This window comes from Bubalus bubalis, chromosome 3 (assembly GCF_019923935.1).
Source record: "Bubalus bubalis isolate 160015118507 breed Murrah chromosome 3, NDDB_SH_1, whole genome shotgun sequence".
Lineage (NCBI taxonomy): Eukaryota > Metazoa > Chordata > Mammalia > Artiodactyla > Bovidae > Bubalus > Bubalus bubalis.
In genome coordinates this window covers 124,716,752-124,743,284 of record NC_059159.1, presented here as the reverse complement: position 1 = coordinate 124,743,284, position 26,533 = coordinate 124,716,752, and the positions used below count along the sequence as shown (strand labels likewise).

General features: G+C 38.6%; 1 protein-coding gene across 2 annotated transcripts in view; it reads left to right on the top strand.

Moving 5' to 3' along the window:
* Positions 1–544: 544 nt before the first annotated feature.
* The window catches only part of XPA (XPA, DNA damage recognition and repair factor), a 30,861-nt gene continuing 4,872 nt past the window's right edge, over positions 545–26,533 (top strand). Inside the window, exons 1-6 of one of the 2 annotated variants that reach the window (XR_327988.4) lie at positions 545–820; positions 8,257–8,367; positions 11,776–11,881; positions 15,713–15,878; positions 17,682–17,799; positions 20,805–21,045. Coding sequence is in view for 1 of the 2 variants with exons in the window: in XM_006063463.4 (XP_006063525.1) it covers positions 649–820; positions 8,257–8,367; positions 11,776–11,881; positions 15,713–15,878; positions 17,682–17,799 (673 nt within the window). In the remaining variant the exon portion in view is untranslated. The remainder of the gene's footprint in view (positions 821–8,256; positions 8,368–11,775; positions 11,882–15,712; positions 15,879–17,681; positions 17,800–20,804; positions 21,046–26,533) is intronic. The other variant, XM_006063463.4, reaches the window with a different exon arrangement.

Here is a 26,533-nt window from a genome sequence, read left to right as displayed (position 1 = left end):
CTTTTGAACTGTGGTGTTGGAGAAGACTCTTGAGAGTCCCTTGGACTGCAAGGAGATCAAACAAGTCGATGCTGAAGGAAATCAGTCCCGAATATCATTGGAAGGACTGATGCTGAAATTGAAACTCCAATACTTTGGTGATCTAATGCGAAGAACCGACTCATCGGAAAAGACCCTGATGCTGGGAAATATTGAAAGCAGGAGAAGGGAACGACAGAAGATGAGATGGTTGGATGGCATCATCGACTCGATGGACATGAGTTTGAGCAAGCTCTGGGAGTTGGTGATGGACAGGGAGGCCTGCGGTGCTGCAGTCCATGGGGTCACAAAGAGCCGGACACGACTGAGCGACTGAACTGAACTGACTGAACTACCAAGCGAAACTATTATTTTAGAGATGACCAGGTTCTGATCATTGATCTCTGCACTGGCTCTTGCGCTGGATTATAAACCAGCAGGTAGCTTCCGCCCCAACGCGTGCGCAGACTTCACCCTCCGCCCTTTCCTTTCCCACTTCCTTCTCTAATTGCGCAGGTGCGCTCCCGATAGGAGGCGGTGCTGGCGACTTTGCAATGGGGAGCCTTGGGCACGCTTTGGGCCAGCAGTGCGCGTGCGCGGGGCTAGAGCCACCGACCATCACCGGCGGAGATGGCCGCCGCCGGGGAAGCTTCGTCGGAGCCGGCGGCTTCAGAACAACCAACGGAGCTGTCTGCCTCAGTGCGGGCGAGCATCGAGCGGAAGCGGCAGCGGGCGCTGATGCTGCGCCAGGCCCGGCTGGCGGCCCGGCCTTACCCAGCGACGGCAGCTGCAACTACTGGAGGTTTGGGCCCTTGGCGGCGCCTGCCTCTTCTCTTTTCTGGGGGACCGGGGGCCGCATCCTGGATGGGGCGTCCCTCTCGCGTCTGAGCGCAGACGCTTGTGCAGTCCCGGGTAGGGGCGGGTGGAGGGGGTAGCGGAGGTGGGTAGGGAATCCGCTCGTCGGAGATTGTCACTGCGGACTGCCCAAGACCACAAGGCGACCCTGACTCCCAGCCCTGGCCCTTCCTCCCTGCCTTGGGCGGTCCAGCTACCGTCCTTAGTTTGGGGATACAGCCTCCCTCGCCGTCTGGAGGTGCCAGGCAGTGTCTTAGCTCTCCCTCTCTGCTCTCTTCCTGCAATTGCCACGGGTCCCGGGGGATGGTCTTTGTGTAAAGCTTTTAGACCTTATAGCACATTTGAGTAGTAGTCCTGCACCAGCTCCTTCATGCATCCGTATAACACGGGCTGATACGCAGTGCTTGCTACGTGCTGGGAGCAGACAGACACTAGCTCCTGCCTTCGTGGGGGTAGCAGAGTGGCACCTGTTGTGCTTCACGTTTTTCAGCTTGGCTAATTTGATTCAGACAGCTAACTTGGAATTATTTAGGGCAGGGCTTGGTATCCTTATTGTACTGAGATGATAATTGAGGATCAGTAAAGGAAAGGGGGTTTGCTCAGGTTCATCCCAGTAGGTGCAAAGGCTAATCAGGACTAGAACTCGGTCATCTGACCCTGGATTCAGGGCCTTTCCTTGCTCACTAGTTGCCTCTGCTATACTGGGCATTTCTCTCACTCTTAGGATGAAGGGCTGTTATTCTTGCTTGGATTTCATCTTTTTTCTTAGAGCAGCACTTGGCTGCCTGTTTCTTTGCCTATCATGTAATTCCCCGGTGGGGGTCAACTAATCATTTCCCCCAGAGAAATACAGTTTGGTTGACATGTGGTTCTTCAGGAATGCCTCTATAATGTGAAGCACCTGTGTTCCTAAACCTATGTCCAAACCTTCCTGAGCAGTTGAGCTCAGTCAGAACTGTGTCATCTACAACCCCTTCTCATCAGCCAGAAGAAAGGCAGAGTGAAAAGAGCTAGCTGCATGTCTATATTCATTCATACTGACACTGAATCTGCACATTTTGACCACTTTTAAGCATTCTAGGGTCAGGACAAAATGTTCTTCATCTGCATGGATTAATTCATGTTCATGATTCCATAAAGATTTCTAAAGTGTGTAAAATGGCTATGGAACAGGGGTGCAAAGTAGAGCATAAAGTGGTATTAAATGTCTGATAATGGAAAGCAAGGTGGCATGAATATCTTGTAAGATTTCTTGGGCATTTACCAAAGAACTGTGTTGTTGCATTGTAGACAACCTGTGCTTCAAGTTAGTTAGGTGCTGAGATTTTTGTTCTTTTGTAATACTTTTATTTCCATATGTATAGTTTTCATATTCTGTGTGTGCTATGACATATTCCTTGAAAAAGACTGAGAAGAACTTGCTTAGAATGTGTTGCTAAGAGTAGTGCTAAGGTCCTGGGGAAATACAAGGCATAGCAGTAGAGAGAAATGGGGCTTTGTTTTTGGCATGATTTAGCATCGCTCAGGATCCTGCTCTAATTATGTCTTAATAACTACAGCTTCCCTTCTTCTTATAACATTCATGAGCTCAAAATCATATTCTGGTACATTTTCTATCCAGTCAGTAAATATTCATGGAATGCTAAACTATTTTTCAGAATTACAGAGATAAAAGTGCTCAGGCTAATGCAGGGATATAAGGAGATAAATGGGCCATACAGTTAAGTATGAAAATTGCTGTTAACTGTAGAAACAGGCTTATTCTACTCTAATCCCTTTATATAATAGAAAAAGAAATTGAGGCCAGGGAAGGGGAGTGATTTAAGCAAAATAATACCTCTTTGTCTTAAAGAATTAGTTACACCATACATTAATGTAAAATGCACATGTCTGAATTTTGCCTGTGTAAGTGCTCATGTCTAATACCACGGCAGCAGTGTACTGTCCTGACACTTGCAGAGCCTTAGGCGTTTCCCCACGTCACTTCCTAGTCAGATACTCACCCTCAGAAGTAACTACTCTTCTGACGATTTGATTACTACCATCTGTTTTTGAACATTATATAAATGGAATCATACAGTATCTGGCTTCTTTTGCTCAAAGCAATACCTGAGAGATTCAGCCCTGTTGCATGTGTTGGTAGTTTGTTCATTTATATGTTGTTCTATAGTACTCTTTTATGTTGTTACATTGTAGTTTTTCTACTTCCCTTTTGATGGAAATTTGGGTTGTTTCTAGTTTGGAGCTTTTAAAAGGAAAACATTTGTGAGCATTTTCATATATGTTTTATGATGGACATATGCACACATTTCTATTCCGTATATACCTAGAAATGTAATCCTGGCTCCTAGGGGAAATGTATATTTAGCTTTAGTATACACAGAATGCATCATGAGAAATGCTGGGCTGGAAGAAGCACAAGCTGGAATCAAGATTGCTGGGAGTAATATCAATAACCTCAGATATGCAGATGACACCACCCTTATGGCAGAAAGTGAAGAAGAACTAAAGAGCCTCTTGATGAAAGTGAAAGAGGAGAGTGAAAAAGTTGGCTTAAAGCTCAACATTCAGAAAACTAAGATCATGGCATCCGGTCCCATCACTTTGTGGCAAATAGATGGGGAAACAGTGGCTGACTTTAATTTTTGGGGTTCCAAAATCACTGCAGATGGGGATTGCAGCCATGAAATTAAAAGAGGCTTATGCCTTGGAAGGAAAGTTATGGCCAACCTAGACAGTATATTAAAAAGCAGAGACATTAGTCAACAAAGGTCCATCTAGTCAAGGCTATGCTTTTTCCAGTGTTCATGTATGGATGTGAGAGTTGGACTGTAAAGAAAGCTGAGCATTGAAGAATTCATGCTTTTGAAGTGTGGTGTTGGAGAAGACTCTTGAGAGTCCCTTGGACTGCAAAGAGATCCAACCAGTCCATCCTAAAAGAGATCAGTCCTGGGTGTTCATTGGAAGGACTGATGTTGAAGCTGAAACTCCAATACTTTGTTCACCTGATGCGCAGAGCTGACTTATTGGAAAAGACCCTGATGCTGGGAAAGATTGAGGGCAGGAGGAGAAGGGGACGACAGAGGATGAGATGGTTGGATGGCATCACTGACTCAATGGACATGAGTTTGGGTAAACTCCGGGAGTTGGTGATGGACAGGGAGGCCTGGCGTGCTGCGGTTCATGGGGTCGCAAAGAGTTGGATACTACTGAGCAACTGAACTGAACTGAACTGAGGCATTGCCAAACAATGATTATATCAATTTAGAATCTTACCAGCAATGTATGACAGTCTCAATACCACATCTTCATTTGGTATTATCAGTCTTTTTCATTTTGAGTATTCTGGTTGGAGTGGTGGTATTTCATTATGGTTTTAATTTGTATTTTCCTAATTTCTAATGATAGACATTTTTCTTGTGGTTATTGGATATTTGCATGTTTTCATTTGTAAAGTTTCTCTTCAGGTCTTTTGCCTCTTTTTAAGGCTTTGTTTTTCTTTTACTGAAGTGAAAGTGTTAGTTGCTCAGTTGTGTCCAACTCTTTGCGATCCCTTAACAGTCTGTCAGGCTTCTCTGTCCATGGGATTCTCCAGGCAAGAATACTGGAGTGGGTTGCCATTCCTTTTCTCCAGGGCATCTTCCCAACCCAGGGATCAAACCTGGGTCTCCTGCATTGCAGGAGGATTCTTTACCATCTGAGCCACCAGGAAAGCCTGTTTATAGGATTTCACTGTATATTCTGGATATGAGACTTTTGTCAGATATACATATTGCAAATAGCTTCTGCCAATTTTCGTCTTGTCTTTTTACTCTCATAATGGTGTCTTTTGATGAATAGAGGTTCTAATAGTTTTTTTTTTCTTTATATATTTTATTGAAGTATAGTTGACTTACAATGAATGTTTCAGGTGTACAGCAAGGTGGTTCAGTTATACATATACTAGTATGTTATTTTTCAAGTTATTTTCCATTATAGGTTATTACAAGGTATTGAGTATAGTTCTCTGTGCTGTACTGTAAACCTTTGTTGCTTGTTGAATATCTTTTTTTTTTTAATTAGAAATCTAGCATTCTGTTCATACTAAGTCAAGTAAGTTGATTCAAACTGTCATAAACTTTTTAGTTAGGCAAAATTCATGTTTTCTAAAATTATTATACATACTGTTTATATATTTGTATATAAAAGCTTTTCTACTACACTTGAGAAAGGCTTGAGAAAGAACATAAAAAAAAAATAGAGAAATTGGAAAATTAAATGAAATGGGAGCACCGAATATAAAATAGAAAATGTGAAACAAACTTGATAAAAGTAAAAGATCATCATTAGTCCAGTTGTTTTTAAACATGGCTGCTCATTAGAAACATATCTGGAGCTCTGGCAAAGAATAGCAATACCTGGGCATTTGTATTTTTCAAGAAATTCCAAGATAATTCTGATATATATCTGGATTTTAAAAAGTGATTACAGGTTTTTCTATTAAATGGTGGTTAGGGTGATATATGGAGAAGGCAATGGCAACCCACTCCATTACTCTTGCCTGGAAAATCCCATGGACAGAGGAGCCTGGTAGGCTGCAGTCCATGGGGTCACGAAGAGTCGGCCACGACCAAGTGACTTCACTTTCACTTCTCACTTTCATGCATTGGAGAAGGAAATGGCAACCCACTCCAGCATTCTTGCCTGGAGAATCCCAGGGACAGGGTCTATGGGGTTGCACAGAGTCGGACACGACTGAAGTGACTTAGCAGCAGCAGCAGGGTGATACAGAATTCTATTATTTTTCTGTTGCCCAATCATGATACAACAGTATTGAGTAATAGTTACATAATCACAATAGTAAGAGATGTTTGTCAGTTTTCACAGTCAATAGCCAGACAAAAAATAAAAAATAGTTGCAGTTGCAAGCCATAATGGGAACAAGATTAACTTAACAATATAATTACATACAACTTGGGAGGTCAAGCAGAGTGATGTAGTAAGTGGAAGTGTGTACATAAACATTTTCATCTGCCTAACCAGTCTGTCTTTTGCTTGATGCATTTAATCCATTTACATTTAAGGGAATTATCAATATGCATGATCCTATTACCATTTTCTTAATTGTTTTGGGTTTATCTTCTGTAGGTGTTTTCCTTCTCTTGTGTTTCCTGCCTAGAAAAGTTTTTTTAGCATTTGTTGTAAAGCTGGTTTGGTGGTGCTGATTTCTCTTAACTTTTGCTTGTTTGGAAAGCTTTTGATTTCTCCATCAAATTTGAATGAGAATCTTGGTGGGTAGAGTATTCTTGGTTGTAGATTCTCCCCTTTCAACACTTGAAGTATATCGTGCGGTTCCCTCTAGTTTGTAGAGTTTCTGTTGAGAAATCAGCTGATAACCAGATGGGAATTCCCTTGTATGTTATTGGTCACTTTTCCCTTGTTCCTTTTAATATTTTATCTTTGTCTTTCATTTTTGTCAGTTTGATTACTATGTGTCTTGGTGTGTTCCTCCTTGGGTTTATCCCGCCTAGGACTCTGTTTCCTGGACTTGGTTGACTATTTCGTTTCCTATGTTAGGGAAGTTTTCAACTATTATCTCTTCAGATATTTTCTCTGGTCCTTTCTCTCTCTCTCTCTTCTCCTTCTGGGACCCCTATAATGTGGATGTTGGTGTGTTTAATGTCCCAGAGGTCTCTTAGGCTGTCTTCATTTTTTTTTTTCCATTCTGTTTTCTATATTCTGTTCTGCACCAGTGATTTCCACTATTCTGTCTTCCAGGTCACTTACCCATTCATCTGTCTCAGTTATTCTGCTGTTGATTCCTTCTAGTGTATTGTTCATCTGTGTTCATTTATTTTTAGTACTTCTGACTCTTTGGTAAACATTCCTTGCATCTTCTCCATTCTTTTTCTGAGATCCTGGATCATCTTCACTATCATTCTGAATTCTTTTTCTGAAAGGTTGCCTGTCTCCACTTCATTTAGTTATTTTTCAGGGGTTTTATATTGTCCCTTCACCTGGGACAGAACTCTCTTTTTCATCCTGATTAACTTTTTGTCATGTGATTTTTGTTCTAGCCACTGTGGGATTGTGGTTCTTCTGATGGTTTTATACATGTGTTCCCTGGAGAAGGAAATAGCAACCCACTCCAGAATTCTTGCCTGGAGAAGTCAATGAACAGAGGAGGCTGGCAGGCTACAGTCCACAGGATCGCAAAGAGTCAGACATGACTGATCGATACTTTCACTTTCTGGTGAATGAGGCTAAGAGGCTTCTGTAAATGTCCGTCTCCTTGTGGCTTCTTTGTCTTTGGACATGGGGTATCTTTTTTGGTGGGTTCTAGTGTTCTCCTGTCCTAGTTGTTCAACAGCTAGTTGAGATTTCGGTGCTTTTGCAGGAGGAGATGAGTGCACATCCTTCTACTCCACCATCTTGTTAAAATTTGAAGTTATAATAATTTTCAGTCAAGTTCAATTAAGTAGTTTTTCTCTTATGGTTGATACGTGTATGTCATGTGTAAGAAGTTTTTGGCTACCTCAAGTTCATAAAGTTATTTTATGTTCTCTTCTAGAAGCTTTATTTTACCTTTTATGTTCAAGATTGTGATCCATTTAAAAATTGTTGTGTGTCTATTGTATGCGATAGAGTCAAAGTTCATTTATTGGAATGACCATCTTTTCCTCACTGTTTTGTAGAAGTGCCTTAGTCATAAATCCTAGCATCATTTATTGAAAATACTATCTTTTTCTCACTGAATTGCCTTGGAGCCTTTGCTGTAAATATGTGTAGATCTATTCCAGGACTCTATTATACTGGTCTCTTTGTCTTTGTTTCAGTACTACACTGTCATAATTACTGAAGCTTTGTAGTAAATCTTTAAATCTGGTTAGTGTAAATTCTCTAGTTTTGTTCAGGATTATCTTGGCTATTCTGTGTTCTTTGTATTTACATATAAGCATTAGATCAGCGTGTCAACTCCCATTATTCCTCCCCACCCACAACACACACATGGAAGCACCTACTAGGGTTTTGAGTGGGATCACATTGAATCTTTAGGTGAACCTGGGGAGAAGTGACTTTGATTTCTGTTAGTGGTGTTTTTGATGTTTTACACATCTATCCCTAGGTATTATTTCTTAATTCTAATTGTAGATTCTTGTGGATGTCCTCTATTACATAATCACATCATCTGTGAGTAAATGCTGATTTCAGCCTTTATGCTTGTCTTGTTTTCTTGCCATATTATGGTGACTGAGGCCTCAGTATAATGTTGAATAGAAGTGGTAATAGTGGACATCCTTGTCTTGTTTGATATATATTAAATTTTTGAAGTTTCCTGTTTATACACAAGGGAGCATACGGGCTTACCTGGTTCATTTCTTGACCACTTCTTAACTTTTGTAGGCATGGCTAATGTAAAAGCAGCCCCAAAGATAATTGACACAGGAGGAGGCTTCATCCTGGAAGAGGAGGAGGAGGAAGAACATACAGTTGGAAAAGTTGTTCATCAACCAGGTAAGGTGGGTTTTCAAAAAACAGATATCTAGATTGGTCATTTTGAATAACATGCATGATTTTTTGCAAACTAATGTTAAAAAATGACACATTTAGTCAGTGAGCAAGTTGACTTTATAAGAATGATAAAATTTGGCACTTTTGCTAATAGATTAAAAATTAAACAAATTTGGCAGATTCATTTAAAAATGTGGTTTATATGCTTAGAGTTGATGCTCTCGGTCTTATAATAGACAGGTTGATAGAATAAATACTTAAAATTATCTTGATAGGTTGAAATGGGGGTCTTGAATGCAAGAGATAAAATTTAGCACATTCTTTCTTATGTTTAGAGGAAAAGTAGTTTCCCCATTTCTCAAATATTCTTTCAGGGCTTTCTTTTTAATGGCTACATAGTATTCCATTTGACGGCTGTACCATGGTTCATTTAAATGCAGCTCTTTTGTTTCTTTTCTCTATTCTAATAATTATTACTGCAGTGAATATATTTGGAGGTAAACTTTTGTCCAGCTCTCTGATTCACAAGAGTAGGGTAACTGACCCAAAAGTATGTATACTTCTGGTAAAGTTTACATATTAAAAAAAAAAGTTAACATGTATAGAAGCAGTAAACAACCTAAAAGCAAATAAACAAATGGATGTATTTTTCCAAATGAATTAACACATATTAAAGAGGGGGAGGACAGAGGGAACTAGTCCAAATGATTTATGAGCATAGCATTTGACAGTATATCCTCAGTTTGAGATAGGTGGGGTAAGGGGGAAAACTACAACACTCCTGAACTCATTTATAGAGTGATATGAGGGAAGCAATTTTGAAATTATTTTAGACGTATTATTGGCTCAAATAGACGAATGTATTTCTTGATGTTGGGAGCCAGGGTTCTCATTGTGGAAGAAAGGACATACAAACGTAGAATGGGAGAAGGCAAGAAAGAACCCTATGGGAATGGATCAAAATTAGATAGATTAAAATCATGGGTATGAACTCATGATTTCTGAAACATGTATATGTATATGTGTAAACTAATAAATGTACTCAGTAAAGTTTCAGGAAACAAAATCAATACACCGAAATCTGTTGCATTTCTGTACGCTACTAGTGAACTATCAGAAAGAGAAATTAGGAAAACAGTCCTGTTTACAACTGCCTATTTATCAGAAATAATAAAATACCTAGGGATAAATTTAACCAAGGAGGTGAAATACTTGTACACTGAAAACTGTAAGACAAAAATGAAAGAGATGGAAGAAGACACAACTAAATTGAAATATACTCCTATACTCCTGGGTTGGAAGAGTTACTAATCTTAAAATGTCCATAGTACCTAAAGCAATGTACAGAATCAGTGCAGGCCCGGCCAAAATTCTAATAGCATTTTCCCACAGAAATACAAAAAATTTTAAATTCATATGAACAATGAAAGACCCTGAATGGCCATTGAATCTTGAAAAAGAAGGACAGAACTGGAGACCTCATGCTCCCTGATTTCAAATTATATTTCAAAGCCATCATAATGAAAATAAGTATGATATTGGCATAAAAACAGACACATAGATCAGTGGAACAGAGAGCCCGGAAAAAACCTACACGATGGTCAGTTAATTTATGATAAAGGAGCCAAGAATATACAATAGAGAAAGGACATTAATAAATGGAGTTGGGAAAACTGGACAGTCACATGGAAAAGAATGAAATGAGGCCACTGTCTTACATCATACAATATAACTCAAAATGGATTAAAGATTTAGATGTAAGACAAACCATAAAACTCCTAGAAGAAAACATGAAAAGCCCCTTGACATTGCTCTTGCTAGTGATATTTTTGGATATGACACCAAAAGCAGAGGCAATAAAGGCAGAACCTTCATAATTGAAAATAAAGCTTTAACTAAATTATAACTGATATATTTTTTAAAAATTAAGAAAAAAACACAGAACTGTTAAACAAGTGGGACTGCATCAAATTAAAAAGCTTCTACATAGCAAAGGAAACCTTCGAAAAGACCACCTACTGAATGAGGGAAAATATTTGCAAATCATACATCTGATAACTTGGATTTTGTTAGGGTTTGGAGATTAGAATATTAATTGACCTTCTTGTATTGGAAGTAGGTAAGGAGAGGCAGTGATAGGAATATGTTGAATGAATTATGAACAAATGACAGCTCCATTTTTCTTCCCACTGGGGCTAGTGGTAGTTCTCAGAGTTGGGGCTTGGCAGTGGCAGTCATCCTAAAGACTTATTAGTAAAACTTTCAGATTTGCTGATAAAAAGAAAACAGTTCTACAGGATAAAGATCCTTAGCTAGGTATTTGAAATCTTTTTAAAAAATTCTGCTTTACTTTACCTGGAGTAGTTTCTGTAGTCGGTGTTGAGGTTGTATAGCTAAGTACAATCTCTACCCTTTAGAGATTTTCAATCTAGTAGTGGAGACAGATGAAGAGGAAGCCATTTACTCTGTTGGTAGGAGGTGGAATGGAGGGAGTTTCCCACTTGAAAGTGAATTCTGTATTGTCTCTCTTTTACTCTTGTTTTGCTCTTTACTGTTCTTTTCTGTGTTGTATGTTATGTCCCTTATGTGTAACCAGCTCCCCCGTCTTGCTTCCGCCTTGGGACTAATCTCTGTACTCTCAGCAGTACTGTGGTGGGCTGCATAATGGCCCCCAGCAATGTCCACATTCTAATCACCCTGGAATCTGTGAATTTGTTACCTTACAGAGTGAAAGGCACTTTGCAGATAAAATTAAGTTTAAAGACCTTCAGGTGAGGAGATTATTCTGGGTTATCTAGCTGTAATCACAAGCATCCTTAAAAGTAGGAGAGAGGCAGGAGAGAGTCTGGGGTGGTGTGATTATGGAAGAAGTCATAGTGATATAAGAAGCTACAGTTGCTGGCTTTGAAGATGGAGGAAGGGAGTCGTGAGTCAAGGAATGCAGGTGGCCTCTAACTGGAAATGGCAGGGTGGTAGATTGTCCCTCCAAAACCTCCACAAAGGAGCGCAACTCTGCCAACAACTTGCCTCTAGCCCACTGAGATCTGTGTCAAACGTATAAACGACAGACTGGGATAAAATAAGTTTGTGTTATTTTAGCCACTAAATTTGTAGTAATTTGTTATAGCAGCAATACAGAAGTATTAATAATACAAGTACTTTACATGTGGTTTGTGTTCAACAATACTGAATGAGTTGATAATTTTTTCCTTTATATTATTTCCTTTCTCATCTCTTTTTTCCTTTAAAATTTTTTTAATAAATGGAAGATTACTTAAAGTTTTATGTTGTCTTATGTAAATATATTTGTATCAGTCATAAAATACATTTCGTAAGCTAATACAAAAAAAGGAAAATGTATTCTGATTACACAAAAAAAGGAAACTTAAGAATGAATTTTCCATTCTTTAGGACCTGTTATGGAATTTGATTATGTTATATGTGAAGAATGTGGTAAAGAGTTCATGGATTCTTACCTTATGAACCACTTTGATTTGGCAACTTGTGATAATTGCAGGTACTTATTTTTATTTCAGAGCATGTTCTAAATTACTGAAGTTTAATGTTTGCATGTAGGTTTAGGGCAAAATAATGATTTGATCCATTTGGATTCAATATTTTCATAATAATTTTGTTTTTCGTTTTCGAAGTTTCCTAATATTTCTGTGTTTTCCATTTTGCCAAAAAAATACAGGAAGCCTGTGCTTAGCAGTCGTGCCATATCAATAGGAAGGATGGCCCTGGGTCTGCTGTGGACACTTCCTTTTGCTTTTTCCTTTAACCATCTCCTAGTAGCAGGTTCCTAATCCTTCTCTTACCCCACCCCTAAGGATCCATTTGTTTTTTCTTTCTTTGACCACTGTGTAACCACCTTGGTCAGAGGACTGGCACCTTCAGTGAGAGGAGGAAAGTATAACCACTCTCCTGGTATGTAGAACACCTCTTTCCATTCATTTTCTGTTCTTCTGAATTGGCAGGGAAGCGAATAGATGAGGAAAAATCAGATTCTTCTGTCATTCCTTTTTTTCTCCTAGCCTTTATTTCTTTTTTTATATCACCACAGATTACCCCTCACTACTCTACTTGGTTCTGTTCCTACTGCTTACCTCTGCCAAGTCCTGCGTTGGTGTCTTTCACACCTGAAGATCCCACCTTGGATTCTCACTCAGCCTCTTATCTGCTCCCTGTCCCCACTTATATGTTCCACCCCAGATCAGCTGCTCACATGCCTAGCAGACCTGCCCTTCCAGAGTCCCTGCTGCAGACATTGAGAGCTGGCACCATTGACTTGTTGCCAAGTAGAATCCTTAGACGATAGAATGGGAGCTATTTCTGATCTCATGATCAGTGACGGGAAATGTTCTGGTACTCCTTGGAATTATGAATCATAAACTCTGTCCCCAGTGTTTATGCATAACAATATCATCGATGCACACAGTGGTTAAGGTCCACAGTGTTATCTCTTTAAAGTAGATAGCATTCAGGAACTAGGAAGAAAGTGAAAGTGAAGTCGCTCAGTCCTGTCCAACTCTTTGCGACCCCATGGACTGTAGCTCACTGGGCTCCTCTGTCTATGAGATTCTCCAGGCAGGAGTACTGGAGTGGGTTGCCATTTCCTTCTCCAGAGGGTTGTCCGGACCCAGGGATCCAACTCGGGTCTCCCGCATTCGCAGGCAGATTCTTTACCATCTGAGCCACCAGGGAGTTACCACATATAACCTTTTTCCATGAGAAAATGGAAGCCAGTGATTATCAACTTAAAGTTATATAGTAGTCTGCTGGAGCAGGAAATGGCAACCCACTCCAGTATTCTTGCCTGGAAAATTCCATGGAGAGAGGAGCCTGGTGTGTTCCATGGGGTTGCAAAGAATTGGATAGGACTGAGTGACTGAGCACAGCACATGTAGTAGTCTGGAAAAATATTTGAAAAGTTTAAACATAATTAGGGATATAGCCATCCATTCTGTTTTTTTCCAACATCTTTGACAATTATAGAATTCATACAATGATAGTTTTCCTTCCTTTGGTTTATACTTCCAAATTGTTTAGTCATCTTAAAGTTATTCTTGATTATTAACTGTCCTCCCCCTCCCCTCTCCTGTCCTATACCAGCCTCTTCAGGATTCACTGTTTCAGTAAAGGACAGCTTCACTCATTGGTTGTTTCTGTATACCATGTTTAATTCCAGATCCATTTGTTTCTGTATTTAAGGTCTTAAACCATATCCTGAATCTGCTCATTTCTCACTCTCTGCACAGTTACGCCTTAGACTGGTCCTACCAGCTCTTACCTGGATCACCGCAGTACTAGTCTTCTAACTGGCCTCTTCTCCCACTTTTGCACCATTAGTCTCTTCTCCTATAGCCTTTTACTCAAGGCTTTTTAACAGTTTCTAATTCATTCAGATTCAACAGTACATGAATCGTGAACTTCCAGATGTTCAAGCTGGATTTAGAAAAAGCAGAGGAATCTGTATGCAGGTCAAGAAGCAACAGTTAGAACTAGACATGGAACAACAGACTGGTTCCAAATCGGGAAAGGAGTATGGCAAGGCTGTATATTGTGATCTTGCTTATTTAACTTATATGCAGAGTACATCATGCGAAATGCTGGGCTGGATGAAGCACAAGCTGGAATCAGGATTGCTGGGAGAAATATCAATAACCTCAGATACACAGATGACACCACCCTTATGGCAGAAAGTGAAGAAGAACTAAAGAGCCTCTTGATGAAAGTGAAAGAGGAGAGTGAGAAAGTTGGCTTAAAACTCAACATTCAGAAAGCTAAGATCATGGCATCTGGTCCCATCATTTCATGGCAAACAGATGGGGAATCAATGGAAACAGTGACGGACTTTATTTTTTTGGGCTCCAAAATCACTGCAGATGGTGACTGCAGCTATGAAATCAAAAGACGCTTGCTCCTTGGAAGAAAAGCTATGATCAACGTAGACAGCATATTAAAAAGCAGAGATATTACTTTGCCAGCAAAGGTCCATCTAGTCAAAGCTATGGTTTTTCCAGTGGTCATGTATGGCTATGAGAGTTGGACTATAAAGAAAGCTGAGCATTGAAGAATTGATGCTTTTGAACTGTGGTGTTGGAGAAGACTCTTGAGAGTCCCTTGGACTCAAGGAGATCCAACCAGTCCATCCTAAAGGAGATCAGTCCTGGATATTCATTGGAAGGACTGATGCTGAAGCTGAAATTCCAATACTTTGGTCGCCTGATGCAAAGAGCTGACTCATTTGAAAAGACCCTGATGCTGGGAAAGATTGAAGGCAGAAGGAGAAGGGGATGATAGGGGATGAGATGGTTGGATGGCGTCACTGACTCGATGGACATGAGTTTGAGCAAGCTCTGGGAGTTGGTGATGGACAGGGAAGCCTGGCGTGCTGCAGTCCATGGGGTCACAAAGAGTCAGACACGACTGAGCGACTGAACTGAACTGCACTAAATCCATTCAGAATAAAATTGTCTTCACCATCGCTCACGAGACCCCTGCCTATCTCTGACTTTATCTCCCATCACTCCTCACCATCACTTAACTTCAAGCATTCTAATCACACTGGCCCTCTTGTTGTGAACTCCATTTGCAAAACATACTCCTATCCTAGAGCTTTTGCATTTACTCTTCTCTCTGCTAGAAATATTTTTTCTCTAGCTATTCGGAATGTTCTCTAACTTCTTAAAGGCCCTGCTCAAATGTTCCCTCACCAGTGGCCTTCTCTGATTACCCAGTCTCTGGAAATTTCTATTCCTTTACCGTGCTTTGTGTTATAGTACTTTCATCTGTCGTCATGTTTGCTTATTGATTGTCTTTTCCTAAATAGAATGTAAGTTTCATGAAAACAAGGTTTATTTTATTTCCTTTATTCTGAGTGCCTTAAACAGTACCCAGCATGTAGATGGAGAACAAATGAATGTGAAGAGTTATGTAATTGTCTGTGTCTCCATTTTTCCCTGGGCTTTCAGAAAGAGCCAACTGGAAACTCATCTATGCTTGGTGAAGTTGGACCTTGTGTATTTATATTCCTTATATCCTGACTTTAAGCTTTATATTTTCTTAGTTATCATTTATATTTGCTGTACTCATGTCTTTTCAAATTCCTTGTGGAAAAGAGGAACTTAAGTAAAAAGAAATTCTTAAAAGGTTAAATAACATGGATCTGTTGCTGACACAGCTTCTCAGAATTAATATTTTTCTGTTGGAATTCTTATGCTGCTAATTTGACCATGAGAGTTTTAGGAAAAAGCATTTATATGTTTATTTTGGCATGTATGCCCCTAGGTTTTGGAGCTACTTGAAAATTTATTTACTTTATGTAATGGACTTAATCTGTTTTCAGAGATGCTGATGATAAACACAAGCTTATAACTAAAACAGAAGCAAAACAAGAATACCTTCTGAAAGATTGTGATTTAGAAAAAAGAGAACCAGCGCTTAAATTTATTGTGAAGAAGAATCCTCATCATTCACAGTGGGGTGATATGAAACTCTACTTAAGATTACAGGTCTCTAATAAGTTATATTCAGTCATTTTAAACCTTGGTTTAGGTGATGTTTTAACAACGAACTAGTTATAATTAGTTTTTACTTACTGACTTAAAAAGATCCTGTTGTTTTATTGTTTTGCATGAGTCATAGTCATACATAATGACATTAAATAACATGTTTACTTATTATGTTTTTTGATGTAGCACTTCGGAGCAAATATATTACTGTTGGGTCATGTTAGAAGTACAGTTTGGAAACTAAAGAAAGCTTGACGTAGAGAAGTCAGCCTGTGTTTCCCTTGCCTACCCACCCCCCAAATAAAATCATAAAAAAAAAATTTCAGGAATTTCCCAAATGCCTAGAATCTAATTCCAGTTTTCTTTATCTATCTCAGAATGGTACAGATATCATAATACTCTTTTTCATGCCATTATGTAAAAAATACTGGGAGGCATTGCTTTAGAGCATAGTTTGATTGGAATATACTAGAAAATCCTGTATGTTCTAATAATGAAGCCATGTGTAAAACCAAACATATACTGAATTTTCACTAAGTGTTAGACACTGTTGATTAAAAGAGTCACTGTTATGTACCACTAAAAATGAAAAAAAAAGTACTGGTATTTAGACAAACCCAGTGGAGAAGGAAATGGCAACCCACTCCAGTGTTCTTGCCTGGAGAATCCCAGGGACGGGGGAGTCTGGTGGGCTGTCGTCTCTGGGGTCGCACAGAGTCGGACACGACTGAAGTGACTTAGCAGCAGTGCTCTCTTATCACTTGGTGCTTTTATTTTACTGAACTAGTGTCATTAGACTTACTGTAGTTTTTTTTTTCCCTTTTGCTATAAGTCATGCTTGTGTGTACTTAAAAAGGAAAATGCAGCTGACCACAGATTTTTTAAGGTATTTCTAAACTTCCTTAGATTCAGAGTCCAATTCTTCTGAACCACTTTTTGACTCAGTTGTTAAAATACCATTAAGTACATTAGTGATGCAGCATTTTCAGGGATGTTAAATTGTGGAAAATGTGATGTTAGAATTTATGAAATAACAGTATATATCACTTTGTGTTAAGAAATTTCAGTTTGGCTTTATTGATGGACATTTTGGTCCCCTTAACATATTGTGACAGATACCTTGAGCAAGTTCTCAGTGTGTATATTATTTCCCTAAATGTAAATAAATGTTTGCAAAGAGCATTTCTATGTATATACTTTTTATAATATTTAATATATTATGTATTATAGATATATAAAATTCAAAGGTTTTAAACTAGAATAAAGACTTTTTAGATCACTCAGCTACAAAAGTTTAAAAAAAATTCATATTTTGAAGATCAGAAATTAGTTGAATGGATGTAAACTGTTATTGATTCAGAAGTAGAGTAGCATTTATTGATTTCCTATGATGGGAGATTTTTAGAGATGACCTCATATTTAGATCTGCTATGGCTAATTGGTTAGCAATTGTTTTTTTTTTTGGTGATCCTGCCAAAATTCATCAAATTTTTGATTCATGTGAATACAAAAAAGCAATTGCACTCAGAGGGCAGCTTTATTTATATATACACAGGCATCCCTGGTTCTATTGTGGTTCACAAACATGTAATCTGATTCATCATTTATTTACTGAGGGTTTCATAAGTTTAGATATAGATATTATTAGAGTTTTTTTCTTATCAGTATTTAAAATCTTTTAAATTTCAAATAAATATTTATAAAGTTTCACTTGATTATTCTTTGAGACCTATGGATTTAATAATTATAACTATTTTACAGCAATGAATCACAACTAATTTAAATATGGATTCTGTATTTCAGATTGTGAAGAGGTCTCTTGAAGTTTGGGGTAGTCAGGAAGCATTAGAAGAAGCGAAAGAAGTTCGACAGAAAAATCGAGAAAAAATGAAACAGAAGAAGTTTGATAAAAAAGTAAAAGGTAAGTGGCTGCATTTACATCATGAAGGACTGTGCTCTACTGCTTTGCAAAAAGCCTTTGGCTAAGTTCTTCCAGTTTAAAGATATAATTGAATTTTATTTTTTTCCTTAAATTTAAGAACAAAAGGCTTAAAGTTTGGGTAGGTTGGTGTTTGAGAGTTTTAAGTCCAAACCTCACAATACTGCAATTCTAAAAAAACATGTAAGCCCTCATCTTAAAAGTGAATCATAGTTTTGTATAGGAATGGTAGTAGGGTCAGGGATGTGCCTCTGGTTAAGGATTTGGCATCAGTTCAGTCTTGAATATGACCCACAGGGTTATCCAAAGTGAGATTTCTACCAGGAACCCTCTCTAATTGCTTAACGTGAAGGAGCAATGTCTTTAAGTCTTAGTCATCTAACTTAACAACTAGAAGGTACCTTCTAATGTCAGATAGTCTGTCTAATCATTCTTATTTTTATATGAAAAAAAGTTCTGGAAAGGTAGAGTGACTTGTTACATAGTTTCTGGAAAGTTGGGACTGGAGCCAAGATGTCATGACTGAGAGTCTGCATTCATTCCTCTGACCATACATCTGTCTATCTGTGTTACTCTCCATTCCTTTGTCCATCTGCCTCTGTATTTATTTGTCCATCCATCCATCCATGTATGCATATGTGCAGAAGTCTGCCTATCCATCTGTCCGCCAGTGTATCCAACAGTTACTATGTCGCAAACACTGTGCTGATACAAATGCTGAAATCACAGTTTATCAGAGGAGAAAAACTGGTCAAGTCATCATAATGTGCTAAATCCTGTGATAGTGATGAGCATAGGCTGTTAGAGAAGCTACAGCACTTGTTGCTGCAGCACAGAAGCCCCAAAGAGAGTCTTAAATAAGCAGCATAAATGCTCTTCAGTAACCGTCGAGTCCCACTCTGGTGTCTAGTTTATATAGATAGCATATATTCTGTATATATACAGGATTATACATATACTAAATCGATCCATTTAAAATGAGTATCTTAGCCAACATAAGTAATTTTGCTTATTTTTTAGGATTTAGAAGAGGTTTTGGAGGGTGAATGAAGATAGCTGAGATGTCTTAAAAACAAAAGAGCCAAAAAAAAAATTGAATGTCAGCCTACTTTGTTTCTTCTTATTGTGAGGGACTGCTTTCTACCTTTTCAGTATAAGAGTAATTCATATGCAGTACAGAGAAGTTAGAAAACTACAAAGAACTTATAGCCCATAATTATACTACCCAGAGACAGTCATCAGTAACAGTTTAATGTCTGTTTTTCCAGTTCTTTTTTATGCATAGGCCCTTAATTTTTTTTTATAAAAATGGAAGCACCATTGGACATTTATGAAGTTCATAAAGTTTATCGATCCTTTATCTCTGTATCTCAGTTTCCTCAACTATAAAAATGATGATAATACCACCCACCATATAAAAGTTTTTGTAAGGAATCAATGAGACATTATATGTAAGTTGCTTAGACAAGAACTAGGGCAGAGTGATATCCCGTAGGTAATAAATAGTAGTATGCGATGTTATACCTGTTACAAGAACGTGGCAGCTCTGCATGTGCTGCTTTAGAAGAGCACTCTTTAGAGAAAAGTTTCATTTTTTCCCCGATAGATACTATATAATGGAGGCAGGTAAAAAATTCACTTATATATCCTTGCACTTGTTCACATGTTTGTCAGTTATTACTTTATTCTTTAATTATGGGATGGGAAGAAGAGTTAGGTGCATTTCAGGTTTCCAATTTGACATTCTTAATTTTGATTACAAATGAAAATTTTGATATATAAATTGATTGACTTAACAGTGAAGAATAAAAATCAAAGTTGAATTTAAAAGAAGACATAATGTCATGATAAATACATCTTTACATAAATTATAGTTACTTAACATACTTCCTAAATCAGAGAGTAAGCACATTTTTCTTTCTTTGTAGAGAGGTTTCCTATAGCATACTGCGCCATGTAAGAGGATTTCATTGAAGGATCATCCCCACATTAGCCCCTGCTGTACCACCATCTTCCAAAGTACCTGTGGGGCCAATTGAGAGGATTTGGAAAGGCTTCTTTTGAATTTGGTCCTTTTCTTTAATCTCTTCCATGTTTTACCCCAAGCCTTCCTCTCTCTGAGCATCAGGGAATCCCTTGATGGGAGGGGTAAGGTAACAGAAGGTACCTTAAGGGGTGTGAAAGAGGAGGGCATATTTATAGACTAATCATATATCAGCCTAAGGCTTTTGTTAACTCCAGCTCCTTGAATCTTTTCAGCTCTTCCCTTTCAGCTGCCTCTTTAAACCACTTCCCCATGGTCTTTTGGCATAGACAATAATACACAGATAAAGGAATTAGGAACTTGTACCTTCAGAGTAAAATACTTTTTGAAAAGGGTCTGTAATTTTACTTAGATACTGTTTCTGTAGTTTGGTCAAGATGTTCACTAAAGGCGGCTGAATTCTGATAATTTGACAACAAAAGGCATCTGTTTAATTTCTTTATTTTTTTAATAAAACAGTTCTATTAAGATAGTCACACCTACTAAATACCATGAATAGAACATTTCTTTCAAGATTTACACAATTAGCCTAGATAATTTTTAAAAAAAGTATAAACTCAAATATAATTGGCTATATTTCTCACTGTGTTAAATTTCTGCTATTAACCACCAGATGAACTACTGTGCATTTTCCTCATCCTTGAAGAGTTTGAATTTTCCCTGAAGTTTTTCCTGGAGCTCTTAAGACTGGTTGCTTTAGTTTATTCCTTGTTTGGATGAAGCATGTTTTTTGAGGAAATTTTTCCAAGTGGTTACTAGAGGGGTATATTTTCCAAGACCCTGTTAACAAATCTAAGAATGTTTTTCTGTTTCTCTTGCATTTGAAAACCTGAGTCCCCTCTGAGTTGTATAAGCATTGTTCCATTGTCTTCTGGTGCTTAATGTGCAGAGGTCAGTGCCGTGCCTTCTTTAATTATGGCTTCTTCTTGTTGATTTGCTTTAGAGGTTGGTGGATATGTTCCTGTCCTCCTGACTAGGCCACAGAGAGCTGAGAGTGGAGTAGACACTGTAGAGATTAGAAACAAGGAGCTTACTATGCAGTTTGCTCAGAAGGCTCAGGACAGAGAGGAATAAAAGCAAGTCTAAAAGTTTTCTTAGTTGAAAGAATTGGAACCTGGTTCCTCTTGATCTTCTGATTTTGATCCACAAAGAAGCTGACACAAAGTTTACTTCTTTATAGAAAGGTAAGAGATTACATTTACCTGCTTTAGAATATGGTCTTCTACTTTAGCAATTTGAGAAAGAATTGATATTACTAGAGAAGAAAATTATAGATAGTATGTAAGGTGTGTGTGGGTGTGTGTGTGTCTGTATAAATTTAGATAAAGTGAAAGAATTTTCTCGTTGGCAAATTCAAATTGTTCAAATTCACATTGACTCTCTTAGATCTGAGAAGGCAGAAGTAGAAATGATGGCATTACTGGTGCTTAGTTTAACTAGATTTTTATAAAGGCAGTGTGTGTTGGCCTTGATATTGGATGGAAACTTTGAACTGGTGCAAATACACAGAACATTCTGGGTTTGGATGGCTCCTTTCCACAGATAAGGTGGCTGTAAAGTTTTTCTTTAAAGTTATACTCAGCTTTCTCTTAATACTGGTAGAGGTTCAGTTCAGTTCAGTCGCTCAGTCGTGTCCGACTCTTTGCGACCCCATGAATTGCAGCACGCCAGGCTTCCCTGTCCATCACCAACTCCCGGAGTTCACTCAAACTCAGGTCCATTGAGTTAGCCTTCTTAAAAAAAAAAAAAGGATTAATTTTCATTGTTTGTTAGTGTGCACTTTTTTTCCCCAAAAGAAGTGGGTAAGAAAATCCCATTTGGGGGCTCCTTCTCAGTTTGTGAAAAATACCTGGTGGCTCAGACTGTAAAGCGTCTGCCTACAATGCGGGAGACCTGGGTTCGATCCCTGGGCCGGGAAGATCCCCTGGAGGAGGAAATGGCAACCCACTCCAGCACTCTTGCCTGGAAAATCTTATGGACTGGTAGGCTACAGTCCATGGCATCGCAAAGAGTCAGACACGACTGAGCGACTTCACTTTCACTTTTTCACTTTCTCAGTTTGTGAACATTTTACATTCTGGGCCTGTGGTTATATTTATGGATATTTTGGGGCTTCTCGGAAGAGTTTGAAAGACACAGTTTCCTATTCTTGGTTTCTGGAGGACAAAGATCAAAGCTTCTTAAGTTTTGTTATTTCTTTGCGATTTTTCCCCCTCTAGTTACCAGTGGGCACCCTGTGTCAAAACTTCCTGCCCTCCCATCAGGTATTTAGCTGTACGTGGTCTCCCTCCACTAATTATTTTATTGTAAGTCTACCTCCTAAGCAGCTCTGGGCTTCTTTGAATACAGGCTGCCTCTTTTGCAAAATTAAGATATTAAGCTGGACAAAATACAAATTTTAGAGTGGTATAAAATATATTTTTCACTGAAACAAGCATTTAGGGGAAAGTGTCTTTGGGTAAAAAAATAGAAGCAGTCTCTGAAGATAATCAGTAGCAAGACTGATGGTTACCATGAACATTTTTGTAACCTTCCAAGAGAAGTAGTCCACAGTTTGTTGTGTTGTGAAATTCTAGGCCAGCGGGACCAGGAGGTGGCAACATGGCAAACTGCTGTTCTCTTTGCCAGTCTCAGGCTTTCAGGCCTGCTTGGCACATCCCTTTCCACCCCCAGGGTTTCCCTAGCTCTCCTGAGGCCTAACAGACCTTTTCTCACTCTTTGAAGTCTCTGACCTTACTACCCTCTTTTCAATCTCAGCAGTAGTAGTTGACCTCTACTTTCCAAAGTTTTAAGTTGCTTAAATGAAGTAATGTGAAAAACTATTACTAATCTGTAATCAAACAAATGTTTTATTTCACCAGATGTTGACATTTTCCCACTTGCTTTTTTCTCTTTCCTTCACACACATATTTTGCTGAACCATTTAAGAGTTATTTGCAGACATTGTGCTTCTTAATACTTCAGCATTTATCTACTATAAACCAGGACATTTTTCTACTGACTAGAAAATACCATACTCAAACTGTACATTAATACAACACTGTTACCCAGTATATAATCTACATTGTCTTTCCCCAAGTGTTCCAATGTCCTTTATAGCTTTTCAGTTGTTGGATCCAGGGGCCTGTCAAGGATGATGTATATCTAGAGTCTCTTTTTTTCTCAGCCTTTTTCTTTTAAATTTTTGAAGAGTCCAGGCTACCCATTTTCCGAAATGTCCCTCCATTTTATTAGCAGCTTGTTTCCTCGTGATTATATTTGGATCAGTCACCTCAGGAGACGCGTGGTATCACTTAACTAAGGCAGTATCTGCCAGATTTCCCCATTATAAAGGTACCCTTTCCCCTTTATAATTAATAGGAAATCTGTGGGGTGACTCTTAACACTGTGAATTTCTCATTCCTTAAGTTTCATTCAGTGGTTTTAGCACACAGGTTGAATCTTGTCTGAGTCAGTTATTACTAGGGTAAATATAAATGGTGACTTTCTATTTGTTATTTCTACAGTTATTATTTGGTTTCTTTTGGAAAGAAGAGCTTTTTTTTAGTAGCAGTTGGAACCATGGATTCTTATTCTCAAGTCAGTGTTACAGTCTGTCCATTCCTTGTTGTGTCTGACTGCAACATCAGGGACTGCAGCACGCCAGGCTCCTCTGTCCTCCACTATCTCCAGGAGTTTGCTCAAATTCGTGTCCATTCAGTCAGTGATGCTATCTAACCATCTTATCCTCTGCCAGCCCCTTCTCCTCTTGCCTTCAGTCTTTCCCAGTATTAGGGTCTTTTGCAATGAGCTGGCTCTTCATGTTGGGTGGCCAAAGTATTGCAGCTTCAGCAGTAATCCTTCCAGTGGATATTCAGGGTTGATATCCTTTAGGATTGATTGATTTGATCTCCTTGCCATCCAAGGGATTCTCAAGAGTCTTCTCCAGCACCACAATTTGAAAGCATCAGTTCTTTGGTGCTCAGCCTTCTTTATGGTTCACTCTCACATCTGTACGCGATTACTGAAAAAAACCATGGCTTTGACCGTACGAACCTTTGTTGGCAAAATGATGTCTCTGCTTTTTAAATATGTTGTATAGGTTTGTCTCCACCCACAGTGATTTTGGAACCCAAGAAACAAAATCTGTCATTTCTTCCACTGTTCTCCCTTCTCTTTGCCAAGAACTGATGGGACTGGATGCCATGATCTTTGTTTAACGTGTTTCAAGCCAGCTTTTTCCCTCTTTCGCCCTCAAGAGGCTGTTTAGTTCCTCTTCACATTCTGCAATTAGAGTGGTATCATCTGCCTATCTGAGGTCGTTATTTCTCCTGGCAATCTTGATTCCAGCTTGTGATTCATCCAGCCTGGCATTTCACATGATGTACTCTGCATATAAATTAAACAAGCAGGGTGACAGTATATGGCCTTGTTGTACTCCTTTCCATTATTCATCTTAATGCCCAAATTTGGCCAGTGGACGTCCCTTTAGTGTAGCTCCTGTCTTTTAAAAAATGTTTTTATTTGGAAATGATTTCAAACTTACATAAAATTGCAAGGATAAGAATGGTACAAGGGACACCCATATATTCTTCACCTAGATTTACCTATTGTTGACACTATATGTCATTTGCATTCTCTCTGCCCATTTCTTTTTCTGAACCGTTTAAGAGTAGGTTGTGTACATTGCCAGCCTTTTTTATCCCTAAATACTACAAATGCGAATTTCCTAAGAATAGGAAGATTGTCTTACGAAAGTATAGTATCTATATTTTTATTTAGTCACCCAATTATGTCCTGTGTAGTTTAATCAGTCTAGTATAAAATCTAGTCTAGGACCAGGTATTGGCTTTAGGGACCAAGTCTTTCTAAATTTCTTTATTCTGGAATATTTTCATAGCCTTATCGTTTATGACACTGGCATTTTTGAAGAAGTCTTTCCCCTTCCTCTGTCTTTTTTACAGTAGTATTTTCCATGTGGGGTTTTTCTGGTGTTTCCAGATGGTCAGATTCAGGTTATTCATTTCAGGTTGGATAGTACACAACTGATGTGTCTTTTCCAGGGTATCACGTCTGGAGGCATGTGATATCCATCTGCCCTTAGTGGTGATGTATTTATTTTTTATTAGATAGGCAGAAGTCCTGTAAGACCATGTAAGTGCCTGCTTCTGTTCAACACTCCCCTTAAGTTTAGCATCCATCCATGGGTGGTTCTTGCCTGAACCTAGGATGATGGTTGCAAAAACTGTTTTCTAACTTCAGCACTCATTCCACATTTAACAAGTTGGAAGTCAGCCCTGATGGCGTCCTCTCCCCTACTTACTTTTTACTGGTATGGATTCATTAATTCCTGTTCTTCTCAGTGGCTTTTGGTTAATTTCTGTCCTCAATTATTTTGGTGCTCAAATTGCCTCAGATGGGCCAACAGAAGTATCTCCAGACTAGCTCTTGTGTCCTTTTGGCATGTCTTCATCATTCTTTGAGCCCATCTTTCTAGCTCAAAACACACATATATGTATCAGTTCAGTTGAGTCACTCCGTTGTGTCTGAGTCTTTGCAGTGTCCATCGAGTCAGTGATGCCATCCAACCATCTCATCCTCTGTCATCCCCTTTTCCTCCTGCCTTCAATCTTTCCCAGCATCAGGGTCTTCTCCAATGAGTCAGCTCTTCACATCAGGTGGCCAATATATATACATTATATATCTATAGTGTATGAATTCACACCCAGTTCTAATCCAAAATTTAGGGTTTATTCTGGTTTTCTCCCTTTCCTTATTTGTAACTCCTTTCTCTGACAGTCAGAATCCTGATTTCCCTTATAATATGTGTAGTTATTTGATTGGTGCTCCTGAATGTAACTAATCCCCCTTCATGTGCTGCCTCCTCTCTAGGAGACCCTCCTTATTTGTCTTGGGCTCTGCCCACCCTACCACAGAGGCTCACTTTATTTGCTATTCCTCATGGCTTTAGGACTAGATTTTTCAGGTGGAGAAAGAAGTGGCAAAAAAGGAGACAACAGGTTTTTATTAAATTTTTTTATTACTTCCTTTCTAGCACAAGTTTTTTCAGGAATTTCTAGTGAATATTAAAGACAGGCTTTGTTCTTGTCATTATAGACCTTGATAGGTTAGTTGAAGAATGGGAAGAAAAGCCATAAAGTCAGAATAAAACATTATGTTCAGTTGTGACAATTATGGATAGTAAGGTAGATTTTTGTTAAGTATTCTTTTAGTGTGAAGAAAACAATTTTTTTCTCTCTCTTCTTAAGTTCACAGAATGCTCAAATGGGGCAGAGGTTAGCTTAGTGATTGGCATGCAGTCACATTTTGAGGGATTTTCTTCATTGGGTAGTAAAGGAAAAGTGGCCGGAATACTTTACATCAGAACAAAGTTGAAAAGTAGGTATTGGAACTTGAACAGAAACATCTTCTTGTCATTATCTAAAACCATGAGGCATCTGTACAGTTCTGGTAGCATACTGTTTATTTTAAAAATATCCCACTTTTAAAATAAGGTTCTTCAGAATATGGGAGGATATAGGAATAAAGATTAGAGTTTAGAACATGATAAACTATCATGAAGTGTACACACTGAAGCTTGAAAGCAGCCTGAAGTAGAGTGCTTTTCATACCGGAAGTGTATGAAAAGGCAGCGCAGCTTAGCGGTGAAGAACATGGACTGAGCTGGACTGT